Source organism: Cydia fagiglandana, chromosome 10 (assembly GCF_963556715.1).
Source record: "Cydia fagiglandana chromosome 10, ilCydFagi1.1, whole genome shotgun sequence".
Taxonomy (NCBI): domain Eukaryota; kingdom Metazoa; phylum Arthropoda; class Insecta; order Lepidoptera; family Tortricidae; genus Cydia; species Cydia fagiglandana.
The window spans coordinates 9237722-9257812 of NC_085941.1; the positions used below are offsets into that span (position 1 = coordinate 9237722).

The window sequence follows — 20091 nt, forward strand, 5'->3', positions numbered from 1 at the left end:
AGTGCAATGGCAAACAGGCTTGTGTATTAATGCGGCTTCATTGCAAAGCGATCCCGATGAAGAAAGTGCATTTGACCCAGATTTGACAATAGATGATAAATTGATAAAGATGACGTTGAAAATGAAAATAATTGAACCTCAAACGGTAGGGATTTTGATCTTTGTTTCACGGTGATCGACTACTCTTCTAGACGATTGTAACAAATAAACTCAATGGGATAGAGTCATTTTATCACAGAGTTCCTATGGTCATCTAAGGTCAACATCAATAGATCAGCTTAATCGATTTGAGTTGAATTTTGTAGCCAAGTTTCATAGTTAGGTACATACAACATCGGGAGTTAAATAAAAGCTTGTGGAACCACTTTCGTGTATGACACACGCATTACTTAAAATCTACCTCTTAGAAATACCTAAAGGCTATAAAGCATAATTTTCTGATTAAACCTGTGAAAAGGGGTACCCTTTTTATATTAAACTATGTAATAAAATCATTACAATATGCACACAAGCTGTTAACTAATGTCCACAGGAGGGGCAACTTTTGTTTCAAAATCTATTTATGACCAACAAGTGTTATTTTAACGATTATGAAACTTTAAATTTATTATTCACAGAGTTTACCAGCTAACCTTGCGTCATAGTGCGTTTGGCGGGCCGCTGCGCCTTCTATGCCGTATATCTTGAAAGCGGCTAATCGCATGAAAAAATGTTTGTTACCTAATTTGTCGCAAATTATATGCTCTACAATTCTTACCTACATGTAAAAAACATCGGAGCCATAGAAATTTTGATATCCGCGAAAAACCGATTTTTGTGACATTTGACCTTGAATAACTTCTGACGCGCACACGATCTATGCGTCGACTTTTAAGAGGACCTTTAACACATCATAACGAAGGTGTATACGAGTTTCTAGCTTATTATCTCTCATTCCGAGGTGAAACCCTTAATTTAACTGGGCACGCGTACACGACATGACACCAAATGCAATTTGCAACACGCAAATTTCAACTTAAATCTATGTGTTTGTTATTTTATTTGTGTAGGAAGCCAGTTATAATATAACTGGGTTAAGTTACCTATTAGAAGCTAGACATACATAATCAAAAAAGACACACATAATTTAAAAAAAGACACTTCCCGCATCAATGCCCGTATTTGGATATTCAATAATGTGTAATAAATAAGCATTGATTATCTTAATTTAGATACTTACTGCATCCTGATCAAAATAACTGCAACATGAAACCGTTCGCCTGGCCAAACACGATACATAGTATATTTTGGTCTAAAAGTCGAACGTAATAAAGATCAACTTGTTTTATATTTAGAAGTTTCTGGAACCACATGGCCTAAGCTAATCATGAAGGGGCGGACCAGTGATAAGATCATAACACCAGCTGCGGGTAACGCCCCTCGTGTCAACAATGTCAGCATCATGAGAGGTGCATGCTAGTCAGTCATAGCGGCTCCTCCGGTCACTCGGGACAACATGTCCGCTCTACTTATAAAATGTCTATTCTTAACCGTTTGGTTTGTGCTTCTCGACTGTGAAGTTTATCAAGACCGACCCAAAATCAAGACTTCAGATGGCGATTTAATACTGCAGCCGGCTTTGGACAAAAATATATATCTACTCCCTAATGGTCCCAGGTCGAAAGTGTTCATCGGCGATACAGACTTGCTTGCCTTCAACCGGAGCAGTTCTCCTAGTATTGCACCCTCTGGCCCTGCTTCAAATTATGATACAGGTAATTATCAATCGGATATATCTGACATATTACGCAGATTAGACAACCTAGAGAACCGTGATAGCATATCGACAAATAATGGTCAAACGAACATGTCAATGATATGGAGAAGAACAAATAGAATGATCACAAGAATTTCTAATCTCGAAGCCCAAATCAGATCAATGACGAGAGACGCATGTCAGTCAAATCCTTGTGCTCACGGCGGCACCTGTTTAACGTTGGTGGGAGGCTACCACTGCCTATGTCCATCTAATTGGGAAGGGACCGACTGCGATGTAGATGTCAATGAATGCCGTAACTTTGCCGGAACAGACTTGGGCTGCCAGAATGGTGCCTCTTGTATCAATAAACCTGGATCGTATGAATGTCAATGCAAGTTTGGATGGTTTGGCGTCCATTGTACTAGAAAACAGAAAGATTGTTCTGGCGGTAACTATGAAATGTGCGGCCATGGAACGTGTGTTGAAGGAAAAACCGGAACTGGTATCTCATGTTTCTGTAATCAAGGATGGACGCAAAACGATACTGGCTCCGCGTGTTTAATAGACGTCAACGAGTGCGATCCCAGCCAAGGAATTCATTGCTCCGTAAACCCAAGAGTCGACTGCATCAACACCCCGGGATCGTTCAGGTGCGGCGCTTGTCCACCCGGCTACGAGGGTGACGGCTATATTTGCTCTGACATTGATGAATGCATGACAATACCAAACGGTGGCTGCAGCCCATTAGTCACATGTCATAATACTATTGGCTCTCGTATATGCGGAAATTGTCCACCCGGCTATATTGGAGACGGAGTTACCTGCAGCTTCAGAGGTACGTGTAGCGTCAACCGCGGTGGTTGTCATCCCTCGGCCCAATGCATCGACAACCCTGGTTTCCTCGGTCAGACGAGTCCGTGTGTGTGCCCCGCCGGCATGGCAGGTGACGGCATAGGGCCCCACGGTTGCTACGTTTCTACTGGAGGCAATTCTACCCAAGGCTGCGAAAGTAATCCGTGTGTTCATGGACGTTGTCATGTTCTACGTCAAGGCTACACTTGCATCTGTTTCGATGGCTACGGCGGCGCCCACTGCGACGCACCTTCTGACCACTGCGCAAGCAACCCCTGTTACAACGGCGGAGTGTGCAGACAGGATTCCAGCATGACTAGAGGCTTCAGGTGCGAATGCTTGGCGCAATACACCGGTGATCTGTGCGACACTCAAATCCGAACCTGCGGCGGCATACTGGACAATGAAGAAGGTAGCCTTTACTATCCTTTGCACAATAGTTCATATACTCACGACTCCAAATGCGCTTGGGTAATCCGTACAGTCCCTGATAAAGTAATTAATGTTACCTTTAGTAAATTCAATCTAGAAGACAATCCAGATTGCAATTACGATTTTTTGCAAATACACGATGGTCGTACCTCGGCAAGTCAACTTATTGGGAGGTTTTGTGGGAGTACATTCCCGAAAGGAGGTAACATAGTCTCTAGTCATAATTATTTATATTTTTGGTTTATATCCGATAGTTCAATTAATAAAGACGGATTTGCTTTGCATTGGACTAGTATTCCCCCGGTTTGCGGTGGCGAGATAGACGCGACTAAACACGGACGTATCAGTTCCCCGGGTTCGCCCGGTAAATATCCTCCTAACAGAGATTGTTACTGGCACTTGCAAACCAACCTTAACAAACGAATACAATTGCATTTTTATGAACTAGATATAGAAAAGCATTCTAACTGTAGTTTTGATTATATTGCTATTTATGACGGAGAACACAGCAGCGACCCACTACTTGCTAAATATTGTAATTCAACCCTTCCCGCGCCCATCCACTCGGTTGGCTCAGATATCCTAATTCATTTCCATTCTGATGCGTACGGGGCCGGAAACGGCTTTCAAATTTCATATGCTCCTACCGAGGGACACCCGGGATGTGGCGGCATGTACACTATGAACAGAGGAGAAATCGTCTCTCCGTCATTTAATGGCACATATCTACATAATTTAATATGCGACTACAAAATTCAAACTGGCCCAGAAACTAAAATCCGTATAACATTTGTATCCTTTGCGTTAGAACGCTCATTTCATTGTAGGTATGACTATCTTAAAATTTATGATGGACCTTCGCCCGACTCGAGACTGTATGGCAAATTCTGTGGCAATACATATCCAAAAACTTCATTTACATCTTCATCTAATAGTCTTTTTATTAAGTTTCATACCGACTATAATGTAGCCTCAGAAGGTTTTAAAATAATATACGAATCCGTCTGCCAACACACAATATTCGGAGATAGCGGTGTCATTAAGTCGCCAAGTTACCCTAATAATTACCCAGCAAATAGAGTTTGCGAGTATGTCATCCGTACCATTCCAGGTAAAGCGATTATACTAACTTTCCAAGATTTTGATCTTGAGGAAATTGGAGATAACTGCCGCTACGACAATGTTGAAATACGTGACGGCCCTGATGCAAACGCAACTTCGATGGGCAGATACTGCGGAGGCTCAGAGCACATGCCACCCACATTGATATCCACTCATAATTTCATGTACATTAAGTTCACTTCTGACATGAGCCTCTCCGGTACTGGTTTCTACGCAAATTACACAACAATCGACACAAAATGTGGAGGTATTTACAGAGATAATACTGGACTTATAAATCATCCTAAATCAATTAATGAGAACTACGAAAATCACCAAACCTGTACTTGGATTTTAACAGCTCCCGAAGGATTTCTTGTAAAACTAACATGGAATAGATTTGACTTGGAAGACATGGATGACTGTGAAAGTGATTATCTAGAAATTATTGAGCTCGATGATACCAATCAGAATGATGATCCGCAGAAATACTGCGGTACCACTCTACCGCCGGCCCTGACTTCTACTACTAACCGTTTAATGCTGAGGTTCCATTCAGATGCCAGTATACGAAAAACTGGTTTTTCCGTGCTTTATTCCTTCTTAGATGCGAAACTACATTGTGGTGGAAATTATATCAAAACTCACGGCTACATATATTCACCAGGATGGCCTAATCTATATGAACGAAATCGTGATTGTACTTGGACGATTACAGTACCTGTTGGTCAACAAATTATTTTAAATATATCTCAGTTTGATCTAGAAGTACCATTACGAGGATCTTGTGACAGCGGCGACTTTTTAGAAATTAAAAACGGTGCGTCAGAAAACTCTCCGGCAGCTGGAAAGTTCTGCGGAAGTTTCCAATCCAAGACTATAAAATCTCTTGGAAACACCATTTCTCTTCATTTTCATTCTGACGGTTATTTACAAGGCAGAGGATTCAAAATTGAATGGGACGGTACAATCACAGGTTGTGGTGGTACGCTTACAAGTTCGTCTGGGTCGATATCTTCGCCGAACTATCCACAGACCTATAACGACAACGCAGAATGCTTCTATAAAGTTGTAACTAATCCTGGGTCACGAATTCAAATTTCTTTTGTCGATCTAGATTTAGAACGGACAAAGGATTGTAGGGACGATTACGTTGAAATATTCGATGGTCTTACGGTAAACGACCCCACTTTAGGCCGATACTGCGAAATGTCACCTTCCGTAAATAAAATAGTAACGTCTTCGAACTACGCCTACATTAAATTTAGGTCAGATATATACATCGGTAGCAAAGGATTTTATCTAAACTACAATACTGTTTGTAACAACAATATAACTGGCAGTTACGGTGTTTTGGAAAGTCCTGATTTCCCGGGCAAGTATAAGGGTAACTTAAACTGCTTGTGGACTATTACCGTTCCAAAAGGACACAAAATTAACGTGACTTATACTCATTTTGACATCTACAAACCATTATTCTTCAGGAGATATCCGGTATACGGTAGCGTTACAGCGACAAGGGGTTATCCGTCCTGGGGTTGGCCTCAACATGAAACCATGCGTATATCAAACGACTGCGGTCAAGATTACTTACAAACCAGACAATTACCTGATAGTGATTTTTCTCAAAAGCTTTGTGGATCTACAATTCCGGCTGCATTCACAACTAAGAGTAACGTTTTGCAAATTAAATTAGTAACATCAGGTTTTATGCCAGCCACCGGCTTTCGATTGGAGTGGGTGAGACACGGCTGCGGAGGGATGTTACAAAAATCGTATGGAACATTGTCATCTGATATAAATGAAATGTCCGATGAAGAGATGGAATGCGAATGGTTGTTACAAGCGCCCCTTGGCAGAACCATTTCTATGACATTTACGGATATATATTTAACGGAAACCAACAATTGTACTACTGATGCCATTGAAATTTATAGTGGACCAACTTTGAGCTCCCCACTGATTACAAAGTTGTGCCGTCGTCAGTCTTCTTCAATCCAATCAAACAGCAATATTTTATTGGTACGTTACGTCAAAAAGTCGAATCTAAGGGGAGCTTATTTCAAATCTCTATACAGCAGCTATCAAACTGGATGCGGAGGCAGACTTAATTCGCCAACAGGAATGTTTATGTCCAAAAATTATCCCCAAAATTATGATACAGACACAGACTGTACTTGGCAGATCTCTGTTCCTAAATATCATCGTATTGAAATTAATTTTCTCGACATTGACCTATACTCGTCATTTGACAATGGCAATGATGACGACTGCCATGATTTTATCAAGATTTATGAAGGCTATAATATATATAGTAGCACTAATTATTCTAAGCTAATATGCCCTAGATCTGGAGTTACTAAATATATATCAAACTCTAATAGAGTAGCTATACAGTTCGTGTCTAACAGTTACGGAACATCTAAAGGTTTCAAGGCAAACTTTTCGATGACTTGCGGAGCGTTAATCACTGCTCAGTCTGACGGTATTATTGCTAGTGATAAATACTTAAACCACTCAAACCGAAGTTGTACATGGACTTTAGTAGCGCCAAAACCGGATCAGAAAATTACACTTACCATAACTCACATTTCAATTCCTAAAAATGTTGACATCGTTACTAATAGAAACTGCCCTTCTTCCTACCTTCGAGTTCTGGAAGGAAATGATGAATATGGACCCGTCATTGGAGAATATTGTGGTAATAAAGTACCTCAAATGATAGTAAGTCAAGGAAGTGCACTTACCGTCGAACTAGGCACTTATACCAATAATATCACTGGTCAGTTTTCTGCTCACTACACTAGTCTAAGCAATGCTTGTGGAGGATCCTATACTTCGGAACAGGGCACAATAGCTTCACCTAACTATCCTCTCGCATACCCAGGTAGTGCGGACTGCGAATGGATCCTAAGTACATCACCGGGTAACAAGGTGTACGTTATGTTTGAAACATTCGATTTGACATTTTCTGAAGGTTGTAATGAAGACTATCTTGAATTACGACAAAATAACGGAGCCGGGCAATTGATAGGAGTATATTGCGGAAACGATATACCAACAAATACGACTTCAGCAACAAAAATATATATGAAATTCCACAGTGATAGTCAGAATGCTGGAAAAGGGTTTCTAGTGCATTACGGTTTTCTACATGGAAATGAAATCACCGGTTTAGAGAATGGTGAGATATCTTCTCCGTTGTATCCTGCTTCATATGAAGGAACAGGTGAATATACTTGGAGAATTATGTCGACAGGTGAACCATTATCTCTGATCGTGGATCGTCTTGAAATACATACATATGGAACACGCTGCTCAAATCATTTGACAATATACGATGGGTTTGATGACAGTGCTCCGGTCCTGCAAGAACTTTGCGGTATACAGATCGGAGATAAGGAAGTTCGAACATCCAGAAGTGTTGTATTTATTAAACTGAAATTAGACAGCTCTAATACTGGATCTATATTTCACATCCGGTGGACTGAAAGCTCTAGTGAGACCGAACCTCAAGAATCCATCAACTGTGGTAGTTCAAATATAACTGAACTAATACGACCAGGGAAAACAGTCACTGTGACATCTCCAGGTTACCCTGAGCCGTACGCTGATGAGTTAATGTGTGAGTGGGTATATAAATCTCTACCCGGCCAACATATAGCTTTGGAGTTCCTTGACTTTCAGCTTGAAGAAAGGCCAAATTGTTTTGCTGACTACGTTTCCGTAATGGGCTCAGATACCGGGATGCAATGGAAACCCATAAAAGAATTTATATGCACAGATGAAGCAGCCCGAAATATCAACATTGACACTTCTTTTATGAAACTGATTTTCAAAAGTGATTACTCGATGACTGAAAAGGGTTTCCAAGCTCACGTGTCTTCAAAATGCGGTGGTCATATATCAGAACCCTCAGGTGAAATCGGAGTCACTTGGAAAGAATTATCACAAGGATACCTACCTAACATAAAATGCCAGTGGAGAATTAAAGTACGTCCAGGCCGAGTAATAAAATTCAAGTTTGAGCAGTTTAACATTACTAATAGAGACAACGACTGTTATAAGTACGTTACAGTTCGTAATGGCGATTCTGAGGAAGCCCCTCTTTTAGGAAGTGGTAAATACTGTGGGTACCCTCATGAGACGCGCGGAGAATTCGAGACGTCAAGTAACGCTCTCTTTGTAACTTTCAATAGCATGCGAAACCAAGGCCAAGTGCAAACTTTTCGATTACACTATGAAGAGAAAAACATAGAATGCGGAGTGACTTCCACATTAGACGCCGATCATAGCTGGGAGGTCTTCAGTACTCCCAACTATCCCTCCATTCCTCTACCATATTCTGAATGTGTTTGGGTGTTTAGCGGTCCTGTGGGAGAAATATTAAGAATCGATTTTTCTGACTTTGATTTAAAATACGACACTGATTGCAGAAAAGAAGCCCTTGAAGTTAGAAATGGTGTATCGAGTATAGCTCCACTTATAGGACGATATTGTTATGACAAACCTGGATCCATCAAGTCCATTAGCAACAGTCTATATATCAGATACGTCACTCAAACTGATATCCCGAACCGTGGTCTGAAAGCCAATGTATCGATAGATGTTTGCGGTGGAACGATAGTTGCTAATTCAGGAGAAGTGTCGTCGCCCGGATTTCCTCACTTAACTCCGCTTAGCGAGGGCACAATATGTGAATGGCGTATAACAGGCTATCCAGGCTATGTTTTCCAGTTGAAACCACAGACTATAGATTTACCTGAATCCGTGGTTTTATGCGCTACCAAAGTCACTATTACAGACGGCATTGGAAACCAATATAATACAAATGTAAGAATATCGGACAACACAACACTAAAAACATTTTGCAATGAGGACACAGAAGATCTTTACGCACCTATCGAAACATCTTCTAACGAGGTTATCATTAAATACTATGTTGGTAAAAGATCTTATTATCACAATCCAGATTCAAAAGGATTTCGGTTCACATTCAATTCGTCCAGACCCATGTGTGGAGGACCCATTACAACACCAGAGGGCTACATAATGACTCCTGGATATCCTAGAAAAACCACAATGCACTACTGTTATTGGGTCATCACTGTTCCTGATACATCCAGGAGAGTACGTTTAGAGATCGAGGATTACAACTTAGGTACGGATACTTATCGAATAGCAATTTACAATGACAACCGTTTCCAAACTTTAGTCCAAAGCATTACAAACAAAGATTTGAATCCGTCGAAAATATTTGAATCATCAGGAAATAAACTTGCTATTTATATAATAATGTCCCCATTATCTTCGGAACATAACAGGTTCAAAGCAAAGTTTAGCTCAAATGAACCAGCATTATGTGGCGGTACCTTAACGGGCGACACCGGCGAATTGGCTTCACCACTACTGAACAGATCCTACTCTTGCGATTGGAGCTATCGCAGATATAGTACTGAGAATCGAGATGATGACAGTGACAATGGTGACAATGTTAAATACAGCACATTATTTATCAATGCTAAAGTCAATTCATCGTTTGCTAGAACCCGATGTCTCTATAGTGACCCAAAACTAAGTATTAATGCCGTAATGGCTGATAAAAATGTCATATTCAAAAGAGAACTATGCGGTAATAATGAATTACAATTTCGTATACCTTCAGATAGCATCGACTTAAAGGCAACTCAAAATAAAGGGACGTTTCTTAACTTTCATCTAGATTGGAAATTACAACCTTGTGGTGGTGTCGTAACAGTAGGAGAGGAGTCTATTAATGTTCTAAACGTACCAAATAATTATAATGATTCACTAGACTGTGCCTGGATACTTAAAGGGTCTTCAGGAAATAGGATTAAGATCAAACTTGAAGGTTCATTCAAATTAAGTTGTTCTGATGAGTTTATTCAAATTAGTCAAGGCTTAGAACCTTATCAACCCATTATTGGAGATTACTGTAAAGACAAAATTCAAAGTACCGATTTAGTTTTATCGTTTAGAGAAATTTATATTCAATATCACTCAAACATTCAAAACAAAACTTCCATTAAAGTTATGGCAGAAATTGTTAACCACCAATGTGGAGGATACATGAACAGATTTGATAGAATGTTTACATCCCCCAATTATCCCAAGAACTACATTGAAAATCAAGAATGCGCATGGGAAATAGAAGCTGACGTAGGCAATAGAGTATCTTTGCATTTCATAGATCGCTTCGTTATAGAAGACACACCGAACTGTACAAAAGATATGGTTATTATTTACGACTGGGACGATAACTCTTACTCAGAAATAGCTCGTGTCTGTGGCCGCAATTTGCCACCCGTTTACAACTCTACTAACAACAAGATGAAAGTAGTTCTACGGACAGACAGCAACACTAATCTAGATGGATTCAAAGCTCTATGGACCCCAATCTGTGGAGGTAAATACAAAGCCAAAGAAAAACAACAAATTTTGTACAGCCCTGGGTTCCCTGACAACTATATGCCATCATTAGATTGCAGCTATGAAATATCAGCTCCGGGACAGAAAATCGCATTAAAATTCCTAGAGTTTGAGCTTGAAGGGACCTATCCTGAATGTTCTTATGATAACGTTTCTATTTCTGCTGATAACATGTATTATTATACTGATAATACATACTGCGGTACGGAAACGCCGACATCTAATCGTTATGGAGACAAAATATTGATTCGATTTAGAACTGATAGATTCATACAGAGAAAAGGTTTTAAATTATCCTATTCGATTTTTTCTTGTGGTGGCAATGTAACTGAACCCACTGTCATATCATCTGGTGAAGGCGAGAATTATGACAGAAACTTGAACTGCACGTGGTTCATCGAGGCTCCTTCCAATAAAATCGTTATTGTAAAATTCACCACCATAAATATTGAAGGGCGCTCGTGCTCTTACGATTACATAGAATTATTTAACGGACATTTACTTGACTATAACAATCGTATAATTAAGACTTGCGGTTTCCTACAAAATGAAACCACCGTTTTTAGGGGCACTGGTAACAAAATGCTCTTACACTTCGTAACGGACGGAAGTGTCAACTATGAGGGATTTAAAGCTGGTATTTTGTTCAGCTACGGAGAATCTGTTGGTTGCGGTGGACACATCAATTTGACAGAAACGTCTTTATCCGAAACGATGTCATCCCCACTCATAAATAGTAGTAGTGTTTACGAAAACTTCTTGGATTGTCACTGGTCCGTAACAGCGCCAGACGACCGAGTCATCAAACTAGAATTCATCAGTTTTCATGTAGCCCCTTGCCAGAATGTCAACCAAACAGCTTTGGGATATAGCAAGTGCGATTGTGACTTTGTTGAAATCAGGGATGGGTTAAATCCAGATAGTACTCAAATTGGTGTTTATTGCGGACATACAACACCGGCTCAAGCAATTTCATCTGGAAACCAAATGAGCATTAGGCTCTCGACGGACGGTGAAATTAACAGTTCGGGGTTCAAGGTTCGTTTAACTGCCATTCCTAATGTTTGCGGTCAGTCTACTTTCTCCGTATCTACGCAAAAGCTGGTTATACGCTCTCCAGGTTACCAAACGGGCTCAATTCCCCGAGGATTAAATTGTATTTATGAATTTATGCCATTGTCTGAGTATTCTTACAGAGCAATCCATGTAAAGATTAATCAACTAGACCTTCAACCTAGCGACCCTGATAGAAAACAGTGTATAGCAGATAAACTTACTATATCTGGCCAGAATTCACCACGGAACCTTAGTCTGGGCTCAGATTACATTCACGAACACGGAAATAGAGATGTATTTGATACACCTTACTACTTTGAGGAAGCATTAACGTTACCAAAAGAACTACAACTGTGCGGTACTCACAATTCAGGGGATTATTATTTGTATGGGACTACTGTTATAAATGTACATACTTCTCCTGATTTCGATTCTAAACAACATAGAGGGTTCGAAATAGAAGTATCGCATGTTGAATTTTGTGGTAGAAACTACACGGAATCACAAGGCCGCATTAGAGCATCACGACGAGATACCGAAGAAACTGAAAAAGATTGTTACACGCTAATCACCGCTCCTGAAAATTATACTGTATCTGCTTATTTCATTAATGTTAATCCCGATTACTGGAATGAAAACGTATACTTGGAAGTGTTCGATGGTGACAAGACGACCTCAAAAAGTTTAGTCAAAGTTTCCGGGGACTACGACTCCGAATTAGTAGTATTTTCAACTGGAAGGTACCTTCTCTTGCATAATCACCAGGTAGACGGTGACCGCGTTGGCTACGATTTAAATTATATTATAACAAACAAAGGACAAGGTTGCGGCGGAAAAATGCAAAACGAGTACGGACTAGTGACAAGTCCCCTGTATCCAAATGCCTACCGTCAGAAGAACAATTGTGAGTGGGAATTGGAAACACTTATCGGTACTAAACTGAGATTACATTTCTCAATATTCGACATGGGTGCTGCGTGTAATGAAAACTATGTGCAACTGGTTAAAAGAAACGGAGACATAATATCTACGTATTGTGATGAGACTCCAGCGGATTATACCAGCGACGATAATTATGTGAAAATTGTATTTGTAACGAATATGAACAACGGTGGCACAGGTTGGCTCGCCCACTTCATAGGTATCGTGTAGATGAAGGCATAGGTAATGCAACTGCAACAATAAGATAATGGATATGTACATTGCTCTAAAATAAAAATCAAGGTTAATACTAACCTAAATAAAAATAAAAAACCCGGCCAAGAGCTTATCGGGGCATGGTCAATGTACGCGTTTCAAAAGTAGTTTTCAGAGTTCCCATATTTTGTTATTATTGGATCTAGGGATCTGTCCTTTGAAGCTTCCATTAAGCCTACAGCCGAAGGGTTCGAATATATAAAACAGTATAGTCTGTAAGGTTAACCTACCTAAAAGTTAATAAACCGAAATAGATTTAAGTAATAATGCTAAAAGAAAAGTGGCCTAACCCAGTGGCTGCGACTGGATTCCAATCGACGTCTGCAACAACCGTGGCTAGCACCTAGCGCCATAACCACATGACCAGCCACGACCTCATAAACCTCAACACATGACCTCTAGGTCATCCGGTCACGGTAGCACCCGTCCCAATTTTCGGAGTACCTATATGCAATTAATTCTGAAAAATAATTTAATTACACAAACGGGTATACCGTGATATAATTTCATTGTTTTTCCTTTAATTCTTTGTTTTAGGTTTAATTTAATTATATCGCGGTAGACCCGTTTGTGTAATTAAATATACAAAACGCGAGAGTTCAAAGTGTTATAAAATAATTTAACTTGTTTTCATGTAACCAAAATGTACTTCAAATAGTACTTACTTATAATTTGGCAGTTTTAATTGAGCATCGAACTCAGTTTTTACATCAATCTTTAGTCAATGCGTGCACTAATCCATGAAAAGTAGGTGATTGTTGGCGATTAACAGAAGCACGCTCTATTTACGGTTAAGATTATAGGCATTAAGTTATTAATAACAAATGAACTACATATTTGTAGCACATAATCCACACCTAAAAGCAAGTATAGACTGTATAGAGTTGGATTGGTGGGCAACAACGAACCCGACTGAATTACGTAAATTGTTTTTGTCATGTTGTCAGCAATTTTAAAGCATCTTTTTATTTTCGTCGCATTGCGTATGTTCTGTCTGCAAGGTGAGAAAGTGCTCCCGGTACTGAGTTTGTATGGCAAGAACTAGTTCCGGTAACCTCCCGGTTCCGGTACCTACTGTATTTGTATAGAAAACCAGTACCGGGCTTACCTACTTTCTCACCTTGCAGTAGTCTACTTAATTTAGTCGGGTTCGTTGTTGCCCACCAATCTTTGATTTAGTTTGTTAACAACATCTTTTATGTGATATTGACATTGAATTTTTTTATATTATTCCTAATTGTAATATACATAGTATTAATTTGAAACTGACTTTGTACATTCTTGTTATTAAATTGTAGTATAGTATGTAAGGTTGATTGACATTTGTTTATTTATTTGATTTTTACAGTTTGTAACGCATATCGGGCATTATCTATGAAAAGGGACCATATAGACGATAGCGCTTACGCCGCACAGCGTCATGCGGCATTGTATTTATATCGGAGCATCGTTAATAATGGCGTAAGCGCTATCGACAATAAGGTCCCTTTTCATAGATAACGTCACGTTTTTAAATTCTAAATCAATTATATTTAGTTAACTATATATGTATTTTAAATATAGTATGCCGGAAAGGCATCATAGTCATACCTGCTACATGTAAAACACCCTATTATAGTAGTATACCCTATAATGGACGTGGAACCAGTAATGGGATAAAAAAACAATTCCTCTAAAATAAGTACCTAAAAGTAGTTTATAAACACTGGCTGTATATTATCATAAATAAGAGTCCTAGAGCTGTTTCAGTTTGAAGTTTCATTAAATTTGGTTGCTTTTTAAGAAATTGGCGTCAACCCAAAAGTTGTCGTGTCACTGAAAAAAAATACCACTACGAATTCTTAACAACTTCGCTAAGAGAGGTGAGTTAATTTATTAAATTTCAATTAATTAATACTTGATGAAAACTAGAATGTGTTTTGTTAATTGCATTTACCATGAGATAAGGTATACAACACACTATGTTGTGACTCCACAGATGTAAAAAAATAGTGGTATTTGGCCCAATCCCATTATAGGAGCTGTAAAACTGCGTACCTCCTATGATGGGACAATTGACAAAATGATGCTTGCCATGCCATAATTTCATGTTTAAACAATACAGAAGTAAAATTTAGTTACGAAGTATGTCAATCAGGAGGTATTCTCGGACTTCGGATAAATTAATATCGTTTTTCCAAACTTTTATTTAACTTGCCCTATTAGTTAGTGTGGGTCCAATGTTGTAGCTGAATTTGAGCCACTTTTCGATTTCCGATTCAGTTGAATTTTGTGTAAGTACGTAATTAAGTATGCAAATCAGATGATAATGCAATATTATGATAACATGGACCTAATCTGATGATGGAGACAGGAGGTGGCCATGGGAACTTTATTGCAATAAACCCTAACTAATTGTGTGGGTATATTAGAATTGTCTCGATGGATCTAATACAATAATAATTGGCTGTGGAAAGAAAAATACATTCAGCGATAAAAGCTTATACCAAAAATTGATTTTTTTGCCGTAACTTATTCCCCATTTCAATATTTTATACTGATAGAGCAATGTCCATTATAGGGGGCCCATTACTGGATCCACATCCATTACCGGGGGCCCATTACTGGAGATTTGGTGTCCATGACTGGAGAAAAAAAGCATAGTTTTAATTTGTTAAATATGTGGAAACTAATTGCTGTATCTTTGATACAACACGCCTAAAACATGAAAGACGGATAGGACTTTCATCTTTTAACACGCTAAGCGGTAGACCATTTACATGTATACGGGAAATATCATAAATACTCCAAATTTCCTCTTAAATGTCCCATGACTGGTGCTGTTACTATACAGCTGTATTAAATGTATTTTACATCCATGATGATGAAATAAAAAAAATTGATTCATCGATTGTATAATCATTATAATTTTTATTGTATAATATTAATATTACCTACATGTCAGTTGTGTACAAAATTTTTATAAAAAATTAAATAATTAATTACCTACTTATAGTAACAGCACCAGTCATGGGACATTTAAGAGGAAATTTGGAGTATTTATGATATTTCCCTTATACATGTAAATGGTCTGCCGCTTTGCGTGTTAAAAGATGAAAGTCCTATCCGTTTTTCATGTTTTAGGCGTATTGTATCAAAGATACTGCAATTAGTTCCCACATATTTAACAAATTAAAACTATGATTTTTTTCTCCAGTCATGGACACCAAAGTTCCAGTAATGGGCCCCCGGTAATGGACGTGCATCCAATAATGGGCCCCCTTTATTGGACATTGCTCTATCAGTATAAAATATTGAAATGGGGAATAAATTACGGCAAAATAAAACAATTTTTGGTATAAGCTTTTATCGCTGAATGTATTTTTCTTTCCACAGCCAATTATTATTGTATTAGATCCATCGAGACAATTCTAATATACCCTAACACAATTAGTTAGGGTTTAATGCGATAAAGTTCCCATGGCTACCTCCTGTCTCCATCATCAGATCAGGTCCATGTTATCATAATATTGCATTATCATCCGATTTGCATACTTAATTACGTACTTACACAAAATTTCAACTGAATCGAAAATGAAAAGTGGCTCAAATTCAGCTACCAAGATTGGACCCACACTAACTAACAGGGCAAGTTAAATAAAAGTTTGGAAAAACTATATTAATTTATCCGAAGTCCGAGAATACCTCCTGATTGACATATTTCTTAACTACATTTTATTTCTGTATTGTTTAAACATGAAATTATGGCATAGCAAGCATCATTCTGTCATTTGTCCCATCATAGGAGGTACGCAGTTTTACAGCTCCTATAATAGGATTGGGCCAAATACCACTGTTTTTTTTGCTTATTTTTTGTTTCTTTTACATTATGGTACGGAACCCTTCGTGCGCGATCACAACATAGTGTGTTGTATACCTTATCTCATGGTAAATGCAATTAACAAAACACATTCTAGTTTTCATCAAGTATTAATTAATGAAAATTTAATAAATCAACTCACCTCTCTTAGCGAAGTTGTTAAGAATTCGTAGTGGTATTTTTTTTCAGTGACACGACAACTTTTAGGTTGACGCCAATTTCTTAAAAAACAACCAAATTTAATAAAACTTCAAACTGAAACAGCTCTAGGACTCTTATTTATGATAATATACAGCTAGTGTTTATAAACTACTTTTAGATACTTATTTTAGAGAAATTATGTTTTTTTGTCCCATTACTGGTTCCACGTCCATTATAGGGTCCATTTACTATATAGGTGTTTCATTCAATTTGCATTGTCACAACCCTATAATCACATTTTGACATGTGTCATTCTGCCCTTCCCGTTTGAAAAAGACTAATACAGTGGAACCTGGATAATTGCAATCTCAAGGGACCGGCCAATTTTTGTCAATTAACCAGGTTTTTCATTTAAGCAGGTCGTGTCAATTAACGAGGTTCAAAAAATCGTTTTGTCAATTATAGAGGTTTTCATTAATAGAGGTTGCGTTCTGACAAATTTCTTTTATGGAGGTGCAAATTTAACCATTTTAAGTAGATTTACACGCTTACATTCTATATATTGCTTCCGTCTATACTTGCACTTTTACACTACATTAATTACCACTTTATATTCTTATCATTTGAGTTTAAAAAATTCCCTTGAATTGTAGAAGAAAGTTTTATTAGAATGTAAAAAGCATACTTTGTTTTTTATTGATCAAAACTATTTCACCTACTACAGGCTGTGATAGATACCCAATAAATAAATTAAATTCTGGATGGAGATATAAATAAAATGATCATTGCTATTAAAATATTGTTTCTGCTGTATACAACTACATTATTTCAATTACAGAGGTAATAAGCAAGACTCGTTTCAATAATAGAGGTAAAAACAAGAGCAAAAATAACGGATTTTTTTAGCACAGTGTCAATTATAGAGGTCTTAAGTTGCGATGTGGTCAATTATAGAGGCAAAATTACGAAAAGCACTAAAATCTAAATTGCAATTATAGAGGTTCCAAAATTTCAATTATAGAGGCCTTTTGGTCTCAAGGGACCGGGACCGGACTTTTGGTTGCAATTATTGAGGTTTTCCATTTATCCAGGTGCCAATTAACCAGGTTTCACTGTATACCCTGTGCTAAATTATTGCAGTGAGCAAAAGCCAGAATCAAAAAGACTATAATAACAGTGTACCTAATGTAACTATCATCAAATTCCGGGTATATTTTCTACAAAATCTTTGATATCGATAGAGAAAATCTAACAAATTTCGTCTGAGAAAAACTTGATTGCAGCAGCCTTTTGAGTCAAGTTATTAATTAATAATTAGGTGTATTTTATAATTATATTATAATTATTAATAATGTTATAATATGTTTATAATTATTAATTATAAAGACAAAATACACCCTCAAAATAATTTTATAAATTTATATTTATTTATTTATTGGGTTATATTTAATTCACTCTGTAACAATATATTGTAATTTATATACAATAAAGAATAGGTATACATACATACAATTATGATACATACATATAATTATGACAAAAGTTTTGTTTTTGTTGTTGTTTTTGAATTTACGCAAATAATTTTGCCTTCTTTGCAAAACGATATACTAACTACGCAGGGTTATTTTATTATATATGCGCGGTCGGACTGGGCCGACTTTTTTTATTTTGTTTGTTTGTAAATATTTTCCTGCAACCCGCATTACAAAGCCCTCCGAACGCATGCACATAAAGCCAATAGAAAGTACCGCAGCGGGTTTAGTCGAGGACTGCGCGCGCACAGACATCGACGCGCGGCGCAAATGTTACTGCACTGCACGCGGGAAATAGTTGCGTCTTGAAAATCGTGAAAAGAACTTTTTTTAATTTTCGTGCCGGATTTTTTTTTTCGAGATGGGTGCCAGTGCTTTTGCCGTGTTGTTGCTCGTGTCAGTTGCGGCCGCCGTTCCTGCGGGAAACTCGAGGATACAGCCAGTTATAGGTAAGTTATTTTTTTTTATTTAGTCTAAAGTGAATGTTCTACGGCCAGTTCCATTTAAAAAATTTGGAGTAAGTATTAACCTTTACATGCCATTTTTTTTATCTTTTTTATATTCTTGCTAATTTGTAAAAACGGTCAGTAAACTTACGCTAAAATATATTTTCAAATATTCCGAGTGAAAATCTTAAAAGTACAAATAGGTAGGTACAATAGGTACAATAGGTACATATATGATAGGTAGTGATCTCGGTCATTTTATTTATATATCTTTTATAACTTAGTGCTATAAAGGTACAGCGATTGACAAAGCATAACAGTATATTCTTAAATTTGTTTAAATTTGAACTTTAATAGCTGTCAATAGCGGACCCGGGTATGTCCTTAAACTACGTCCAAGACCACCGGTGGACGGGCAGCAGCGTCCCTCAAATTCGGTGTACTCGACTGCGATCGCCAACCCGCCTGCCAAGCGTGGAGATTATGGCATTCACCCCCCATAAGGGGGAGGCCTATGTTCAGCAGTGGACGTCTTATGGCTGAGATGATGATGATGAGCTGTCAATAGAGTTGAATATTATATCCGCCATATATGGCATTGTACGTTGTATGTGGTAAGGGGTTAAGCGGCTCATCAAAAAGCGACCCCGTTTTCAAGGCTTAAGATCGAATGGCACCGATTGGGGTTATTAAATTCTAGGTACTTTATCCATGTATCATATTGATGATCATCGTTAATATCGCGATGTAGAAACTGTAAAAAATTATTAAATAGTAATTAATGAAATCGTAAAACTGCGTTTTATCTAACAGGGTAATTACAATACTGTATTATGTATAAGTATTACGATATTATATTATATTCATAATATCGTACCTAACATTAACATAATTGCTCAAGCGAAGAACAAAGTATAATAACATAAATAAGGATATCCTATCGTTAAACCTCAATGCAAGCTGAAATAACAAAAACCTGAGTAGAATAATGACTGTAATCGTGCACTAAAACAATCAAACACTAAGTAATCAAGGAACTGAAAATTATATACATACTATGAACAAAAAACTCTTTCCGGTTATCGAAACCGTATTACCTTTGCACCTGAGGTTGCAGAGGGTACCCATTTCCAGTAGATTTTTACTGTTTATATATGTTGAGTTTTAGATTTCTTAGATTTAATTTAGTTTTATTCATTGATTATGATTAATTAAACATCATAATGACTACGTGTTTATACTTTCTTGATATGAAGGAATTTTCGGTGATTCATCTCATAACATAGG

At 37.8% G+C, this 20091-nt stretch overlaps 2 protein-coding genes across 2 annotated transcripts in view; both read left to right on the forward strand.

Annotated features, from left to right (window-relative positions):
- The first annotated feature begins 1386 nt into the window (after positions 1-1386).
- On the forward strand, positions 1387-12829 carry LOC134667836 (cubilin-like). The gene has a single exon (XM_063525221.1). It carries the CDS (start codon positions 1496-1498, stop codon positions 12779-12781), a length of 11286 nt encoding a protein of 3761 aa, XP_063381291.1. The 5' UTR covers positions 1387-1495; the 3' UTR covers positions 12782-12829.
- A 5747-nt stretch (positions 12830-18576) lies between these two features.
- The window catches only part of LOC134668119 (uncharacterized), a 78791-nt gene continuing 77276 nt past the window's right edge, over positions 18577-20091 (forward strand). Inside the window, exon 1 of the mRNA XM_063525620.1 lies at positions 18577-18807. Coding sequence (XP_063381690.1) covers positions 18720-18807 — 88 coding nt within the window. The 5' untranslated portion in view covers positions 18577-18719. The remainder of the gene's footprint in view (positions 18808-20091) is intronic.